At 39.1% G+C, this 19,839-nt stretch overlaps 1 protein-coding gene across 1 annotated transcript in view; it reads left to right on the top strand.

The window, feature by feature from the left end:
- TENM1 (teneurin transmembrane protein 1) overlaps nt 1-19,839 on the top strand; it is a 572,994-nt gene that overhangs the window by 336,097 nt on the left and 217,058 nt on the right. The window contains exon 5 of the mRNA XM_070759727.1: nt 17,147-17,385. Within this exon, the coding sequence (XP_070615828.1) occupies nt 17,147-17,385 (239 nt within the window). The remainder of the gene's footprint in view (nt 1-17,146; nt 17,386-19,839) is intronic.

The following is a 19,839-nucleotide window of genomic DNA, read 5'->3' on the forward strand; positions in this document are numbered from 1 at the left end:
CGAAAGGAGCAGTTAAAGAAATATTTTCACCATTGAAGTAGAAACAGCTGGGTTTGGGTGTGGTACTCATCAGCAGGGTTTAAAAGGCAGGCAAGCTTAAGCCATGTGGAGTGTTATCAGCTTCGCCTGGCGTTATTATGTCTTGTTTCTCGGCGTCTCTGTTCCTGGCTTGTTGCCCAGCAGCTTTGGAAGATCCGTGGGAGGTGTAGGTCTGCTATCTACAGCTTTGGCTTGGCAGCAAGAATTCTGTATTGCTGCATGGACTTTTGGCCTTCGTGAATATATCTGAAGATACAGCATTTTCCTGTTTGTAAGGACATTTTCTGTTACCTGTGTTTTTCTTGGATTTTATAAAACTGCCTTTGCCTTTTACCAGTGTGTCTGGATTCTCTTTTTGGGTTGGTATTGGCTTCTGGAGTGACCCAGACAGAGCACCATCCATCCATCCATCCATCCATCCACTGACCTTCAGATCTACAAGTCAGCTTCAGTGGCCTGCAGTACAGCACTCTACCTGCTGTGCCACCCCATCTCGTTACCTAGTTTGGGTAATGAAATGTCTAAAAGGAAACAACCAAGCTTATGGAGCACCAAGGAACCCATCTGTCTGTCTGTCTGGTTATCCATCTCTCTATGTATCTATTATCTGTCTGTCTATCGTTTGTCTACTACTTCTCCTTAGCCACTGAAAAAACTTCTCCTCCTCCTCTTCCCCCTCCTCTTCCTTCTCCCCCTCCTCTTCTCCTCCCCCCCTCCTGCTGCTGCTGCTGCTAAGAAAGCAAAGAGACAAAAGAGAAAGTCACTAGATAGCTTTAGCTCATAAACAGTAACTTGGTCCACTGCATGAGATATTTCTGGGAAGAAAGATTTCAGATCAGGCAAAGGGCCTCGACCTGAACAAATTCATTATACAGGTGAGTTGGAAATTGTTCCTGCAGTTGCCAGATTTTTGTATTTATTCCCCAGAGTAGCATGAAAGATGGTGTTCAAGTTGTCATCAACGTCATCATTTCGAGGGGTACAGGCTGGGCATACACATATGTGAAGCTCAAGCATAATTTGCTAATACATAAAAGCTTAGGGTTGGCTAGAACTGAAAACTGAAATTCAGAGAAAAATATGCCGAAAAAGTCCAACTGTTTCTGTGTAATTATCTCTAAAGGAGGCAGAGGCATAAAGAGAGAAACTGTTGGTAAAATAATGCAGACAATTACTAAGAACTTAAAACTGGAAATAAACAGTTTTCCTAAGGTAGGTAAGAGAAAAGGTAACTATTATGTAGCACTGCTGTTTTCAATCAAATCCATTCAAACTCATATACATAGACTGGGTTTGACTTTTTAAAAAAATTACCTCCACTTTGTTACAAAAAAAAACAAAACAAACTCCAGTTTCTTTTTTTAAGAGTCCTCAATCATTCTTGTGTTACTTAGAAAATCCTTCCACAAGAAAACCACAATGAGAAAACAAAAAGCATACTGTTGACTGCAATTTAATAGTAGCAACCATATCAATGCATGTTCATATACAAACTTATCAAAGTGAAAATTGAAGAAGGAAAAATATTACTAAAAATAGAAACATAGAAACATAGAAACATAGAAGTCTGACGGCAGAAAAAGACCTCCTGGTCCATCTAGTCTGCCCTTATACTATTTTCTGTATTTTATCTTAGGATGGATATATGTTTATCCCAGGCATGTTTAAATATTATAAAATAATATCTAAAACAAGCTAAGCTTTGGGTGAAGCCTTACATACAAAGTCAATACAGAACACATGGATCCTATGGATTGTGGATATGGTAATTTTACAAGAAATATTCCAGTGATTTTAAATACTTTTTGATTTGTTTGCATCGGCAAAAAGATTCCTACATCTGACATGGGCAACTTTAAAAGTCTAATAAATAATTTCTTATTTTCTGGATTAAAAATGTACCCATCCATTCATAGATACACAGAGGGAGAGAGAAGTCATTCATTTTATGAAAATAATACATATTTAATTATTTATTCTCTGTTGTCTACTTACAATCTTCTGTGGGAAAGTTTATCTGAAACCCTTTGGAACAAGTATAACTTTCAGGGTATGAAAAAAAAACCCATCAATCTCCATAGAGATAGCATCCAGGAATGGGTTGGTCTCATGAGCTTAGCTAATTTAATATCTACATGAAACCGCTGGGCGAGATCATCCAAGGGCATGGGGTGAGCTATCATCAATACGCCGATGATACCCAGTTATACATCTCCACCCCATGCCCAGTCAACGAAGCAGTGGAAGTGATGTGCCGGTGCCTGGAGGCTGTTGGGGCCTGGATGGGTGTCAACAAACTCAAACTCAATCCAGACAAGACGGAGTGGCTGTGGGTCTTGCCTCCCAAGGACAATTTGATCTGTCCATCCATTACCCTGGGGGGGGGAATTATTGACCCCCCTCAGAGAGGGTCCGCAACTTGGGCGTCCTCCTCGATCCACAGCTCACATTAGAGAAACACCTTTCAGCTGCGGCGAGGGGGGCGTTTGCCCAGGTTCGCCTGGTGCGCCAGTTGCGGCCCTACTTGGACCGGGAGTCATTGCTCACAGTCACTCATGCCCTCATCACCTCGAGGCTCGACTACCGTAACGCTCTCTACATGGGGCTACCTTTGAAAAGTGTTCGGAAACTTCAGATCGTGCAGAATGCAGCTGCGAGAGCAATTATGGGCTTCTCTATGTATGCCCATATCACTCCAACACTCCGCAGTCTGCATTGGTTGCCGATCAGTTTCCGGTCACAATTCAAAGTGTTGGTTATGACCTATAAAGCCCTTCATGGCACCGGACCAGAATATCTCCAGGACTGCCTTCTGCCGCACGAATCCCAGCCACCGGTTCGGTTCCACAGAGTTGGCCTTCTCCGGGTCCCGTCGACTAAACAATGTCGTCTGGCGGGACCCAGGGGAAGAGCCTTCTCTGTGGCGGCTCCGACCCTCTGGAACCAGCTCCCCCCTGAGATTAGGATTGCCCCCACCCTCCTTGCCTTTCGCAAACTCCTTAAAACCCACCTCTGCCATCAGGCATGGGGGAACTGAAACATCTCCCCCTTGCCCATGTTGTTTTGGTGTTAGATTGATTGTATGCGTGTTTTAATATTCTGGGGTTATTTTTATGAATTTTTAGTTTAAAATTGTAATTGGATTGGTGGGTATTGGATTTGTTATTATGTATTGTTTTTATCTTGTTGTGAGCCTCCCCGAGTTTTCGGAGAGGGGTGGCATATAAATCCAATAAATCTAATCTAATCTAATCTAATCTAATCTAATTGAACTGAGTCTGCAAAAGCTTTTGAGGACATGCCTTTGTTGCTATCCCTTCCAGCTTTTTGACTCAATCCCTCCGACAACCATTACTCCAGTCTTTGACAAGAATATTCCTGAATACTATCTTCGGCAAATTCTTCATTTTCATGAGTTTGATTAACCAGCTGACTCGTGACCATCTGGTTGAGTCATCAGGGGAGTTCCTGCAGCAAGAGCTGCAGTTCAGATTGCTATTTTTTCTGGATATTTGGGCTGTCAGAACAACTTGAGGAGTTCTCTCACACAACTAAAGAAATCAGAGCCTTAAGGATAGACATTATAAGATGGTCTGAACTTGCTAGTGGAGTTTCATGCTCCGAAATCTGACAGCAGGGGATTCTGGACTTTGCCCCAAACATTAATCTGGTCCATTGCCCTACATGGCAATGGACCAGATTACCTCCGGAACCGCCTGATACCGCACGAATCCCAGCGACCGATAAGGTCCCACAGAGTTGGCCTTCTCCAGGTCCCGTCGACTAAACAATGTCATTTGGCGGGCCCCAGGGCAAGAGCCTTCTCTGTGGCGGCCCCGGCACTCTGGAACCAACTCCCCCCAAAGATTAGAACTGTCCCCACCCTCCCTGTCTTTCGTAAACTACTCAAGACTCATTTATACCGCCAGGCATGGGGGAGTTGAGATAGCTCTTCCCCCTAGGCCATTACAAGTTATGCATGGTATGTTTGTGTGTATGTTTGGTTTTATAATAGGGGTTTGTAGTTGTTTTTATTATTGGATTGTATATGTTGTGTTTATTATTGTTGTTAGCCGCCCCGAGTCTACGGAGAGGGGCAGCATACAAATCCAATAAATTATTATTAATTATTATTATTATTGGAGGAGCTCCATGCTCCTAAAGTGAGAATTGGCAGTGCCACCATTAAAGGAGCTTCCTCATTCCTGATTAAACTGCTTGCAATTACGCCCAAGTGTAAGTAGGGGCTTTAATGCTCCTCTTCTTATAGCTGAGCTCTCATGCTCCTGACATTGGCTGAGAGAGAAGTAGGGGCTTTACGCTCTTCTTCTTTTAGTGGAGCTTCCATGCTTCCACATTGCCAAAGCAAGTTCACCATTACAGGAGCTCCACGCTCCATGGAAACCATGTATACAGCTCAGCAATGGCTTGCGGGATCTTAGAGATTGCTCTCCTATCTCGAGCTCCATAGAAAACGTGCGAAGAGCATGATGGAGGCTTGCCCAGTTTTGGAAATTCCTTTCCAAAACCCTTGTGGAGCTTCCGTGCTCCTGTTACAATGGCAAATACTTATTTCCACTTTCCACTGCTTTTGTCTCTTATTTCCACTTTTAGTGGCAATGGACACTCAGCAACCATTTCTGCTCTTAAAGGAAGAGTCTCCTTCAAGTCAAGTTTGACCTTTGGACATGCCCTATGCTACAAAAGTACATTTAATAGCCTTCTTCTGATATGTTTTTTTTAAAATTTCATAGTCCTAGAATTTTCTATAGCCTCCAATTCACGTACTAAACTAGTTAGACCTTATTTAACTCCTGAGCCAAGACAACCTCAACCTAATGATACCATCTTCTGAGGCTTATTCCCACTGTCAACCTTAGCCCAAAGAAATGAGTCAATGGACTGAAAATCTTTGAAACCACTTTTTTAATGAATTGCCAAATTCCTCATCCCCTTCCTGACTTGGAAAATGTTATTTGTACCTATTCTAGTCTCTGACAGATAGCAATTGTTGCTAGTTGTCTATCATTACAATAAGTCCTGTAAAACCAGGAGTTATCATGATAACCATACCATTCTCTTTAATAACTGATTTGTTGTTTTTTAAAAAAATACTTTATTGAGTTTACAAAAAATAAAATTAACGGGGTAGGTTAGAGATGGGTTAACATTCATTTAAATATAAATCCGCATATTTATTACTTAAACCATCACAATATCATACTATTAGGGAATCTTAGGGAAAAGGGGAGGGTAAAGAGAAGGAAAGAGCGTAAGAGATAGAAAGAGTGAAGAGAAAGAGAAAAGAGAATAGAAGAGATATGTAAAGAGAAGCTATAGTAGCAAAAAGAATAGCAAAGAAAGATAGAGGGAGGGTAAAAAGAAACCAGCAAAAAGCTGATGTATCATTTTCATACGACGTTGAGTCCGAATTTATCATTGGTAGATTATTCCCTTCCTTAGAGCAGAAGAAAATTTCTGTTAGATTATTTTAGGGCTAGGGGTGTAAATTCTTCCAGTGTTACATATGGATTATATTCTTTTACTTTGTATTGATTAGAGTATCTTTTAAGAATTTATCATTCACTAATAAATAATTTTGTTGGGTTATTTTCTTTTTGGATTAATTTGGAGAATTTTTTTTTGTTTAGCGAGTCATACCATTTGTCTTTAATAACTGATTTGAATTCACTTAATTCTACTATTTTACTTAATAGTATTTTACTTACTATTTTACTTAATTTTACTATTAGTTGTTTGTAATCATTAATAGCATTACTATCAGTTGCTGTTTATACTTATTTATTTTGAAGATGTTTTAATTATAATCTTTAAATTGTAAACCAGCAGAGTCACCAGGTTGAGTTGAATATATAGGGAATGAATGAATGAATGAACAAATTAATGAACGAATGAATTAATGAAATTGTTGTAATAGGAAAGCTTATCTATAATATATATATATTAAGCTCTGTAATAAAAATATTGCAGAATTCCATTTCATTTAGTGTGACAAATGCTCTTCTGATTAGTTAAAAGAGCTTTTGTGAAAATAAGACACCATCTATTTTTTTTATTAATACTGACATATGTTGCCAGAGTGGTGTGTAAAACTTATGGCTTGCCATAGCATAAACACTAAGAGCAATTAATTCACAAAAACAATGTTGAAGAATTGAATGCATCTGTTTCATAGCCAGATTGTCATGTTCAACACTTTCCTACTATATATTCCTATGAGTGTCACTTCCTGCTCCCTTCGTAACAGAAAAACAGAATCATAAAGTTGGAAGGGACCTTTGAGGACCTTTTGTAGTCCAACCCCCTGCTCAGGAAACCTGCTGTCTAACTGCTCAGGAAATCCTATACTTGTGATGGCCAAACTATGGCATGCTTGCTACAGGTGGCACATGGAGCCATATCGGAGGCATTGCCCTATGTCAGCTCCAACACGCATGCACACACTGACCAGCAGATTTTCAGCTTTGGGGAAGGCCATTTTGCCCTCTGGATGCTTCAGGGAAGCTTCCCTGAACCTTCCAGAGTGCAAAAAACAGCACAACGGGCAAACCAGAAGTCTATTTTCTGAACTTCCGGTTTGCCGGTTGGGTTGTTTTTCACACTCTGGGGCTTCGGGAAGCTTCCCTGAACCCTCCGGATTGCAAAAAACAGCATAACAGGTAAACCGGAAGTCAGTTTTTCTGAACTTCTATTTGGCCGTTTTATCACCATCCCAGGCTTTAGTGAGGACTGTGCCATTGCGACTGGATGGTGTGGGGGAATTATGTGCATGCTTAGGGACAGGGGGGAAGTTTGCACATGCATGGAGGGAGAGGGAAGGGGCGTGTGGACATGCAAGCATGCTAGCACATGCATACACACCCTTTTAGCACGGGAGACAAAAAAGGTTCGCCATCACTGTCCTATATTATTTCAGACAAATCTTTTTCCAACATCTTCTTAAAAACTTCCAGTATTGGAGCATTCATAACTTTTGGAGGCAAGTTGTTCCCCTAATTAATGTTCTCACGGTCAGGAAATTTCTCCTTAGTCTAGGTTGCTTCTCTTCTTGATTAGTTTCCATCCAGTGCTTCTTGTCCTGCTTCGGTGCTTTGTAGAATAGGCTGACACGCTCTTCTTTGTGGCAGCCCCTTTGATATTGGAACACTGCTATTGGGTCTCTCCTAATCCTTCTTTTCATTAAACTAGGCATTATCATTGTCAATGTCAATGTTAATATTAATGTTAATATCAATATCATCATCATCATCATTGGATATTTATTTATTCATTCATTCATTCATTCATTCATTCGATTTTTATGCCGTCCTTCTCCTTAGACTCAGGGCAGCTTACAACATGTTAGCAATAGCACTTTTTAACAGAGCCAGCATATTGCCCCCACAATCTGGGTCCTCATTTTACCCACCACGGAAGGATGGAAGGCTGAGTCAACCTTGAGCCAGTGATGAGATTTGAACCTCTGGCCTTCAGATCTACAGTCAGCTTCAGTGGCCTGCAGTACAGCACTCTACCTGCTGCGCCACCCCGGCTCATATTCCATCCCTCTCTAAGGACTTGGGGCAACTTACAGCATATACCCAATTCCAGCCACTGTTCTTTATATGTTTTAGCCTCCAGTCCCTTAATCATCTTTGTTGCTCTTCTCTGCACTCTTTCTAGAGTCTCAGCATCTTTTTTTACATCGTGGCGACCAAAACTAGATGCAGTGTTCCAAGTGTGATCTTACCAACGCATTGTAAAACGGTATTAAATGATATTAAATCAATGGTATTAAATATTTATAATATAAATTATAAAGCGCTGTTAAATCATATTGTCATGTTTAGCAGAGATTTCTAATTGCAATAACTAGCAACAGGGAGAAAGAAGGAAAAAATATCAAGGGAAAAAAAAAACATGTATTGGATTAGGGAATGCAAAGTTTTCCATCATGTTTCTGTCTCTACCAATAGGTTATATTTTTCCATCATGTTTCTGTCTCTACCAATAGGTTATATTTGTAAACCATGGAAGAAGTTTAAAAATAAAAAAGTTCTATTGGATAAATTGGAATCTCCTCCCTTCCAGGCACTATTTGGAGGGGGAAAGTGTTAATTTTGTTATTCATTTTTTTCTGCATTTGTAGACAGTATATTTAATTGTTCCAAGCTATGCTTACATATATAAACTCCTAAACTGCTATTTTCAGCATTTTTGCTCACTTGTATAAAAATTGCCCCATTTTATCAAACGGATAGCAAAGGCATCATTGATGTGTTAAAAAAAGAGCTATCAGCTCTGCATGTATTCATCTAGACTGATAAAGGCTGGATTTATGATACTATTGTTAGCACCTCCATTTTATGGCATTAATACTCAGAAAATAAATAACATTGTCCTGGCAAAGGAATGCTAATACTCTTGTTGAACTAGCAATTTAAAGCAAATTGTAGCCAGCAGTTCATTGAGAGGCCTAACCATCTTAGTTTTTCTTAAAAATAATACATTTGCCACTTCATATCGACCCATTCAAAATCTCTATTTTAAAAGGACAAATGGAACTGATTTCTGATTGACACGCTTCCTTAGCTATTTTCAAGCTGTTCTTTTCTATTTATGAACTGTTGCTGTTCAGTTCTGGATCATTCTGAATTAATTTTGTAATTATTGTTCATTATTGAATGCACACCTAAATGGAAAAAAATATATACAGTATTCCAAATTTTGTGGAGGAGAAACACCACCACCCTTGGATTAACATGTTTGTTTGGCATGTGACTAGCAGTAATCTACTCTGGTCATTTGTTAATGGAAGAATAGATATCCACATTTTGAAGAAAATGGGGAATAAAATAAAATTGCCATCTTTTCTTCAAAAAAGATCCAGATAGCGTAGCTGCAGCAGTGTTTCAAAATGGCATCTGTACATGATGTTTGTTACAAGCAGCATGTCATCATTGAATTTCTCACTGCGGAGAAAGAGACTGTTGGGAACATTCACAAACATTTGCGTACAGTTTATGGAGAATCTGCATGAATCTGAATATATGCCATTCGTGGAAGATATTTTGAAGATGATGAAGAGGTGATTCGCACAGTACAGGAATGGCTTTGTGACCAAAACAAGGATTAGTACCAACAGGGCATACACACCCTTGTGTTTTGCGTGAAGAAGGCCATAGAAGCAGGGTAGAGATTATCTGGAAAAATATGGAGCGTAGAAGAAATATCATTCTTTCTTGTGTGTAAGTTTCATTGTGTTCAATAAATAGCTGTTGAAGAAAAAAATGTGGTGCATTACTTTCTGGGCGAGCCTCGTCTTTTTAAAACTATCCTCTAAAATATAAGAGAATATATAAAATTAATAAAATGTAAGGCATAATGTGGCTGAAGTTAAAAACTTTTAAGTCTCATTGATTACAGTGGGACAAGTAAAAAGCAAAAACTTGTGTTTTTCAACACATTGATATCTGCAGGTTTAAATTCTTTTTTCATGGATTTTGAAAGGAAATTCATGTATTAAAATATGTAGATATTGGCATTTCAATACCCAGATTCACTCTTTTAGTGTGTAAATTGATCTGTTGGTTTCAAAAATGCAAAGGTAATTGTTGAAAATATAGATTATGCAATATTAACTTCATCAAACACACGCACTTCTATTGGGTAAATAATTAATCAAATAGCTAGAGTTAATATTCTGTTACATCTATTTCTCACACTTAAGTTCCCAGTAATTTCCTGTCCAAATTGTTGATGAGAACTTCCCCTTACTTTTATCAATGTTAGTAATATCTTGTGACCTCTCAGTAGATAATGATTCTACTTTTAATATTGCTTTAATTAACATTATCATCATTACATAATAACATTGTCATTATTATGAGTTATTATCTCATAATAATTTAATCCAAGGCAAAATCTAGTTAGCCCTAGATTTCAATACCTCTTTGATATAGCTTGATGTGAAAATGTAAAAAAGCCGGAAAACTTTGAACAGAATGTATATACCACTACAGCTCTTGTTTCTATCATTTTAACTAAGGAAAACATTTTAACTAAGGAAAACCAAGTATCTTCAAATGAACTAATTTACAAAATACAAATAAAATTCAGAGGGAATAATGTTTGATTAACAAATATAAAACATAAAATCATAATTATAATGTAATTTAATTTATTCAACTTCTATGCCGCCCAATCCTGTAAGACTTGGGGCGGCTTACAGCAATAAAAAACAATACAATATTACAACAATAAAAAAGAAGTCAAACAACCCCATAACCCTAACAACTTATTTAAAAAACCCAAATCAATCTAACAACATACATACCAAACAAACATAATTCGTGCACGTCTAATGTTAACTTCACGCCCCCCAAACTTGTTGATAAAGCCAGGTTTTAACAGCTTTTTGGAAAGCTAGTAGGGTGGGAACAGAGAGAACATTGGGGGTAGTTGGTTTCTTAGAGCTGGGGCAGCAACAGAGAAGGCCCTTCCCCATGGCCCCGCAAAACTACACTGTTTAGTCGGCGGGACCTGGAGGAGACCAATTCTGGGCGATCTAATAGGCCTCTGGGAGGTATGTAGCAGGAGACAGTCCCGTAAATAGTCAGGCTCTAAGCCATGTATTGTGACCGGAGACTAATCACCTTGAATTTATTTATTTATTTATTCATTCATTCATTTGTACAATACACAAATACATAGGAAGAAAAATAGACATGTGATGGTGAAAGTGAACTTAGACGAGAGGATATAAGAAAGGAAGAGAATATATAAGATAGGTGAAAGAAAGAAAAGATAATTGGACAGGGGACGAAAGGCACTCCAGTGCACTTATTTACGCCCCTTACTGGCCTCTTAGGAACCTGGAGAGGTCAATTGTGGAGAGTCTAAGGGAGAAGTGTTGGGTGTTAGGGGTTGACACAATTGAGTCCGGTAATAAGTTCCACGCTTCGATAACTCGATTGTTGAAATCATATTTTTTACAGTCAAGTTTGGTGCGATTCGTATTAAGTTTGAATCTGTTGCGTGCTCTTGTGTTATTGCGGTTGAAGCTGAAGTAGTCATTGACTGGTAGGACATTGCAGCATATGATCTTGTGGGCAATACTCAAATCGTGTTTTAGGCCCCGTAGTTCTAGGCTTTCAAGGCCCAGGATTGTTAGTCTATTTTCGTAGGATGTTCTGTTTCAAGTGGAGGAGTGAAGGGCTCTTCTGGTGAAATATCTTTGGACATTTTCAAGGGTGTTAATGTCTGAGATGTGGTATGGGTTCCAGACAGATGAGCAGTAGTCTAGGATGGGTCTGGTAAAAGTTTTGTAGGCTCTTGTGAGTAGAGTAAGATTGCCTGAGCAGAAGCTGCATAGGACCAGAGACCAGAATTGTGACCAGAGACTAATCGGTAGCCAGTGCAGCACACGGATAGTTGGTGTTATATGGGCGTACCGAGGTACACCCATAACAGCTCGCACGGCTGCATTCTGGAGTCTCTGAACACTCTTCAAGGGTAGCCCCATGTAGACAGGAGGTAATGACTGTGAGCAGAGCCTCCTGGTCCAAACAGGGCTGTAACTAGTACACCAGGCTGTAGCTGCAGTTTTGTGATGCTCACTTTGAATGTTCTGTGACAGTTTCCAAGCCACTCTTGCAATCTCTTGCTTCCTCCCTCCATCCAGCAGCAGCCAGTTACCTGCTTGCTAGAAAGGGAAGGAAAAAATCTTGATGGATTGATTATTTATTTGTTTGTTTGTTTATTTATTTTTTTCAAATTCATAAGTCACCCCTCTCCTGATGGATCAGGGCGGCATACAACAGTAAAATGAATACAAAAATTTTAAAAAAATACTAGATATATGATTCTAGTCATCCACAACATAATTTCAGAGAAACATGTTTAGAATAAAATTTCCTCCAGAATTTGGTGACTTCCAAATATGTTGGACTCCTTCAGAACTTAGCATTCAGTATGCAATGGTATTAAAAGGGATGTTGCTCACATTCAAACTGTACCCCTGAAAATTGTCAACATGTGCTTATTGTGTGTGCCTAGAATCTGCAGGCTCGCAGATGCAGATGCTCTCAAACTGAAGAGATGCTTCTTGCAGCATATTGAGAAATAAATCAGCATCTAAAAGTAAATTTACCATGAAGCACAGCCGGACTACCACAATGGAGATTAAGAAACAGTTGGCATTTCTTCTGGGTGAACTCCAAAACTGCCCTGAGGATTAGAACACGTCTGCAGATATACTGAATGGATTGTGGAGCAAGATTATGATGAAATGTTACATGCTGTATAAATAAAGCACTTAATATTTCCTCACTAGTTTGCTCTTTTGATCAGTGCCACTCTCTTGCACTATTAGCGTCCTCTTTTTTTAAAAAATATATTTTTATTGGTTTTGCACATAGAGTTACATAAAACAAACATAAAATGGTGCACAGTGGATGTGCCCATCACCCAACTGACAATCCCACCACCACCACCACCACCAATTGCGGGGGGTTAAAATATTTACTAGTTTTATATTTCCTTAGCTCTACTTTGCATTTGTTATTATTAAAAGAGTGATTGGAGTTTATTTTTTACATTTTCGTCACACTATTAGCGTCCCCCAAAACATAGAAACATAGAAGACTGACGGCAGAAAAAGACCTCATGGTCCATCTAGTCTGCCCTTATACTATTTTCTGTATTTTATCTTAGGATGGATATATGTTTATCCCAGGCATGTTTAAATTCAGTTACTGTGGATTTATCTACCACGTCTGCTGGAAGTTTGTTCCAAGCATCTACTACTCTTTCAGTAAAATAATATTTTCTCATGTTGCTTCTGATCTTTCCCCCAACTAACCTCAGATTGTGTCCCCTTGTTCTTGTGTTCACTTTCCTATTAAAAACACTTCCCTCCTGGACCTTATTTAACCCTCCTGTTCTGTTTAAGAAAAGTAACAAATCTTCTGTTCCCGGACCGAAAACTCTTCATTTGCAGTGCTTATGTTTGGTCAATTTGAATACTTTTTTCACTTGGAAAGTAGTCTGAACATTTCTGCACACAATGATATGAAAATTGAACTGAAGAAATTAATCCTTATTGGTTTATTTTGCACATAAATATGCCTCCCCCCCCCATTTTTTGTGAATTTTCTTTAGGTTTGTTGATAATTATGCCTGCAAAATACATTCTATTTTACTAAAGTTGGTATGGGATTGGTAGCTTGAACATTTCTGAACATAATGATATGAAAATTGAACTGGAAAAATTGATGCATATTGGTTTATTTTGTTGATGAAATGCACGCCCCCCGTTTTTTTTAAATAGTCTTCACTTTATGGATAGTTTTGCTAGCAAAATACATTCTATTTTACTAAAGTTGGTGTGGGATTGGTAGCTTGAACATTTCTGAACACAATGATATGAAAATTGAACTGGAAAAATTGATGCATATTGGTTTATTTTGCACATAAATGTATGCCTCCCCCCGTGTTCAATTATTTCAATTTATATAAAAATTATGCTGTTAATTTCAAACTTACATACTTTTTTTTAGTAAAATGGATTTGTTTCATAAAATTAGTTCTCTGGCTACAATGTGGTTGATTTTCAAAAGGATATTCCAAATATTTCTAGACAAATATGTATAAACAGTGACAATAATGGCACATAGCAAGGCCGGGGGTGGGGGGTGGCCCTTTTGTGGCAAAAATAAACCAATAAGAACCATTTTTTTCAGTTCATTTATATTTTTCTTATATTCAGAAATGTTCAATTTAGTATATCAAACCTTTTGGGGGAAAATTCCTTAGGGATTTGTAGCCTTAAAAAATAGAAATTGACACGAAATTTAAAAAGGATGGGGGGAGGGGCTTTTTGATCAAAATAAAAATATAAGTCTCAATTTTTCCAATTCAATTTTCATATCATTATGTTCATAAATGTTCAAACTAGTTTTCCAGTTGAAAAGATTTTCAAAAAGATCAAATTCAAGTACCTAAAAAAATTATTTTTGGTCCGGTCATATACGAACAGAAACAGACTCGAAGTTATGATTTTTTTTTGCCCAGAAAACAATTAGCCACCACCCCAAAAATATTTTTTGATGATCAGCATTGTTAAATTGAGTAAATGAATGCCTAAGATTTTAAAGAATATTTCGGATTTGGAGCATAAAAAAATAAAAAGTGAAAATGGTTGCAAGCAGCCGAGGGGGGGGGGGGCTTATTTCTGATATTAAAAAACCAATAAGAATCATTTTTTTCAATTCCTTTATATTTTTCTTATATTCAGAAATGTTCAAGCTACCAATCCCACACCAACTTTAATAAAATAGAATGCATTTTGCAAGCAAAACTATCCATAAATTGAAAACAAAATCACAAAAACGGGGGGGCGTGCAATATATCCGCAAAGTAAACCAATAAGATTTACTTTTTTCATTTCAATTTTCATATCATTGTGTGCAGAAATGTTCAGACTACTTTCCAAGTGAAAAAAGCTTTCAAAAAGACCAAACATAAGCACTGCAAATGAAGAGTTTTCGGTCCGGGTCAGGGTGACCCGGGAACAGAAGATTTGTAACTTTTTTTGCCCAGCAAAAACTAAGCCCCTCACCCCCCAAAAAAATTCTCATAGAGAGAACCCCTGAAATGATGAAAATTCATGAAATTTCAAGTTTCAGATATGCAGGGAAAATTTTTTACAGGGACTCAAACTTGGCTTCGGGTCGCATACGACCCGAACAGAACAGCAGGGTTAACCCTTTAACATATTTAAATGTTTCGATCATGTCCCCCCTTTCCCTTCTGTCCTCCAGACTATACAGATTGAGTTCATGAAGTCTTTCCTGATACGTTTTATGCTTAAGACCTTCCACCATTCTTGTAGAAAAACAAGCAACAGCAACCCTCTCTTTATAGGGTTTGTAATTGTTATAATAGCACGATGGCTCCTCCTGGGGAGAAGGATCTGGTTGCAGACAGAGAGACCCATAGACCCATAGTGTCAGGAAATTAAAAGTGCCCCATTGACTGTCAAGGAAGGAGCCAGAAGAGCGACCCAAAGGTTCTATACGGCCTTGGTCATTACAGCTGGTCCCGTTTACCCAAACTGGGCACTTACCTGTGAGCAGCTGATTATGGTTATACTTAAACCATCTGCCTTCATAGCTGGAATGGATCAGACTGGCTACTAGTCCTTCTGACGCTTAAGCCACCAAGCTCGAGTCACAGAAGTGGTGACTGGTGGGCGACAAATTGGCGAGAGGCTTGTCCACTGTAGACCTGTTGGAGGTAACCTCAGACTTCCCAATCTCATCAGCATTAGTCAGAGTAGTCTACAAAAGAGCTTGTCAAGGGGACAATTATCATCTTATATTCCTTTGATTGTTTGTTCTTACCATGCACAGCATTGCATAGAGTTGCATTCTATTACCCCTCATTGCATTGCAGTGCATAACTTTGCATCGTATTACAATTCATACCGATCAAATGAATTCAGTGAAAGATCTTGCACTAGTAGCAGAACCCTGCATGGCATTGCACTCTATAACTCCACAGCGCGTTGCATTTAATTGCATAGTATTGCGTCGCAATGCATATCAGGTCATGTCAGCATTTGCAAGACTGCATTGGTTGCATTGCATTGCATGCAATGCCCTGCACAGCAGAATAGTGCATTCCAATACACGATTGGAAATGATTTGTGTTAACTGGGTTTAAAAAAAGCATTCTGGAGTCTTGGTTTAGAAGCCAGTTAGCTTATGGCACTTGAAAGTAGCAGGACATCCACGAACCTCTTAGAGAAAGGAATGCAGAAGAAATCAGAAAGTGGCAATGTTTTCTGTGATGTTCACTGTTCTTATATCAGCTCTAGCAAGGCTTGATTGGGGATGTGGTGGTGACCAGTGATTCTCAGATTGCTGGGTCTGGAATTAGCGGCCAGGAATGGTCTACACTCTAGCAGTTTTAACCGAGCTCGGCAAGATGGAGTGAGCATTGTTTGCTCATTCCCAAGATCTTGTCCACTCAAAAGTTTGAAAGCATATTGTGAGTAGATAAATGGGTAACACTTTGGTGGGCAAACCCTAGCTGCAGTTGTGCAAGAGAGTGGAAGCCAATGAGATTGGAGGAGGAACTGAGAAGACCCAGCAATCTGAGCACCACTGGTCAGCTGGTATAAAGCCAGTTTTCTCCCTCTGGTGCAGCAAGGATAGGCCTGCAAATGCCAAACAACATGAACTAGCATTTAGGTTGTCAGGACCGCACAACATCTGGCATTTGTAGATTCCCCTGACATAGTAGGCTGTATACCAAATAAATGAATAAAGGACTTGATTGCTAAAGTTGATAAACAATTATCTTGAAATTTGGAATAATTTTTACATGGAGGAAATTACCCTTGAGCTATCAAATATGACGTTGCCCAATGTCTGAAGATTGTTCAGCACTGGCCAGAAGGTAACTCCAAGGATCTGTCTCTTCCTATGGATGTATCTGAAGTTTATAAACTCTAACACAGTCTTATGAAAATTTATTGAAGGAAAGAGGCTACGGAATGTGAAATATGCATTTGGCCTAATGCCAGTTAAACAGATTTCTCAAAATCTAATTTAAAAAGAAAATAGTAAAATGCATACTCAGAGCACATAGGTTGTAGCTTATGTTTATTAAAAAATGCATAATGAATCGGAAAGGATGTGTTTTATTCTTTAAAAAATGCAATCAGAAACAGATTTCTCCAGTAGTAAGCTCTATTGAATGGAATTAAATTAACTATTAAGGGAACATGTCTAGGAATGTGCAGTTAATAATCCCATGCATTTTCTCTGTGTGAAACCGTTTGACCTGTGCAATGCATTTCCAGCACCATGGACAGCAAACTGAGCCTAATGGCATCCTCATGTAAATGCTGTGATTATGAACTTGCCTCTGCTTATCTGATTTGCATAACTAGGTCGCAACATTGGTACAATGATGTCCTTGCACACATTTCATTGTTGGTCCGCTCTGCAAATGCTCCCATTATTTTATTTTCTGCCTTCCTCCATTTGCAAGTGAAACTGGCTTTCCCAACTTAGCTCTTGGTCTTTTTTTTATCCAGGCATTTCCTGTTTAAACATGGATCTGGGTCTTCAGCGATCTTCAGTGCCGCCAGTCAAAACTATCCTCTGACTTCTAACACAGTTTACTCACCGCCTCCCAGACCACTTCCTAGAACGACTTTTTCACGACCAGCTTTTGCTTTCAACAAGCCTTATAGATGTTGCAACTGGAAGTGCACCGCCTTGAGTGCTACAGCAATCACAGTCACGCTGGCCCTGTTGCTTGCTTATGTTATTGGTAAGTCCTGTTTGGCTTTATTGCATCTCTCGTTCCCACTCCCGTTGCTGAGATTTTGGAGGGAGAATTGGATGTTTAGCTCATTATTCAGAATCAAATATTATCCGGCACAGTAACACAGTGGTTGAGTGCAGTACTGCAGGCTACTTCTGCTGACTGTTGTCTGCCTGCAATTTGGCAGTTCAAATTTCACCAGGCTCCAAAATGACTCAGCCTTCCATCCTTCCAAGGTGGGTAAAATGAGGACCCAGTTTGTTGTGGGGGGGAACGTAGGCTGATTCTGTAAATCGCTTAGAGAGGGCTGTAAAAACAATTTTATGCATGGTATGTCTGTATGTATGTTTGGTTTTATAATAAGGGTTTTTAACTGTTTTAGTATTGGATTATTATTATATGCTGTTTTATTGCTGTTGTTAGCTGCCCCAAGTCTGCGGAGAGGGGCGGCATACAAATCCAATAAATAAATAATAAATGTAAAGTGATAGGTAAGTCTAAGTGCTATTGCTGTTTCTATCAATAATTGATAATGCAGTGTGATGGTTTTCCCCCGCTTATTGCTCTTTTTGCTTTGATGAGGTTTGTATACTGATATGAATGTTTTGTCCCTAATGGTATGTGAATTTTGGAGACAGGTCAAAGAGATTCAGCCAGGGGGGATGGCCAAGAACGTATAATATCTACATATGCTTTCAAGAGTTTTCTCTAACATCCCAATTTTTAAAAATGGTGTTCACTCTCAATTGAAGGGGAATTGAATATGCTTGTCCTGAATTATCATGTTGGAGAACTCTTGAGAGCCCCTTGGACCACAAGGAGATATAACATGTCAATCCTAAAGGAAATCAACCCTGACTGTCCTTTGGAAAGACAGGTTCTGAAGCTGAAGCTAAAATACTTTCGCCACCTAAGTAGAACAGAAGACTCCTGGAGAAGACCCTAGTGTTGAGAAAGATGGAAGGCAAAAGGAGAAGAGGATGGCAGAAGATGAAATGGGAGATGGTCAATATAAAAGTCAATTTAACCCACATCAGAAATGTAGACAGAGGAAGAAGCTCAGAGGGCACCCTCCCTAGATTCTTGGGATGTGTAGAGGATAGGAGAAAGATATACAGATAATCCTCAACTTACAAAAATTCACTTCATGACTGTTCAAATTTACAACAACACCAGAAAAAGTGACTTACCACCATTTTTCACACATGACCACGGCAGCATCCCCAAGATCACATTTACATTTGGATGCTTGACAACTGGTTCATACGTAGGACAGTTGCTGTGTTCTGGGGTCGGGGTGAAATCCAGCAGGTTCTGACAAGTTCTGGAGAACCAGCAGTGGAAATTTTGAGTAGTTTGGGGAACAGGCAAATACCACCTCTGGCTGGCCCCAGAGTGGGGTGGGAATGGGGAGTTTGCAATATCCTTCCTTCAGGAGTGGAGTGGGAATGGAGATTTTGCAATATCATTCCCCTGGAATGGGGATTTTCATTTCATTTTATTGGATTTGTATGCCGCCCCTCTCCGTAGACTTGGGGCGGCTAACAACAGTAGTAAAAACAACATACGACAATCCAATACTAAAGAAGCTAAAAACCCTTATTTTAAAACTAATCATACATACGAACGTACCATACATAAATTGTGGAAGCCTAGGGGGAAAGAATATCTTAGTTTCCCAATGCTTGATGGCGGAGGTGGGTTTTAAGGAGCTTACGAAAGGCAAGAAGGGTGGGGGCTATTCTAATCTCTGGGGAGAGTTGGTTCCAGAGGGCCGGGGCCGCCACAGAGAAGGCTCTTCCCCTGGGTCCTGCCAAACGGCATTGTTTAGTTGATGGGACCCGGAGAAAGCCAACTCTGTGGGACCTAAGGATTTTACAATATCCTTCCCTGTCTCTTCCCATCAAGCCACATCCACCACGTTGCACCATGCCCACCAAGCCATGCCCACAGAACTGGTAGTAAAAAAATAAATAGATTTCATTACTGCCTGGGGCTTTGTGTGCAAACTTCTAACAAATAAAGTCAAAGATAAATCCAGATTCACTTAACAACCATATTACTGATTTAACAACGTCAGTGATTCATTTAATAAATGTGGCAAGAAAAGTCATAAAATGGGGGTAAAATTCAACAACATAAACTTTGGGTTCAATTGTGGTCGTAAGTTCAGGACTACCTATACTTCCTCCCTCCCTTCTTGCAAGATTGATGTTAACTTTGTGAGATAGACCAGAGAGGAGACTTAGCTTAATGAGCTAATTATAATTTGTGTAAAGTTGTAAGGTTACAATAACAGAATCTTGTGCATCAGAAAGAACATTCTCTTTTGTCTCTTTTATAGGAAGATTCAGCATCTATCTGATTATAGCCTGTTTAACATTCAATGACCTGGTAGATTTATTTTATTTTATTTTATTTTAAAAAGGATAGAGTCTACAACCAAGGACCAATCAATGA

The sequence above is a fragment of the Erythrolamprus reginae genome, chromosome 8 (genome assembly GCF_031021105.1).
Source record: "Erythrolamprus reginae isolate rEryReg1 chromosome 8, rEryReg1.hap1, whole genome shotgun sequence".
Classification (NCBI taxonomy): domain Eukaryota; kingdom Metazoa; phylum Chordata; class Lepidosauria; order Squamata; family Dipsadidae; genus Erythrolamprus; species Erythrolamprus reginae.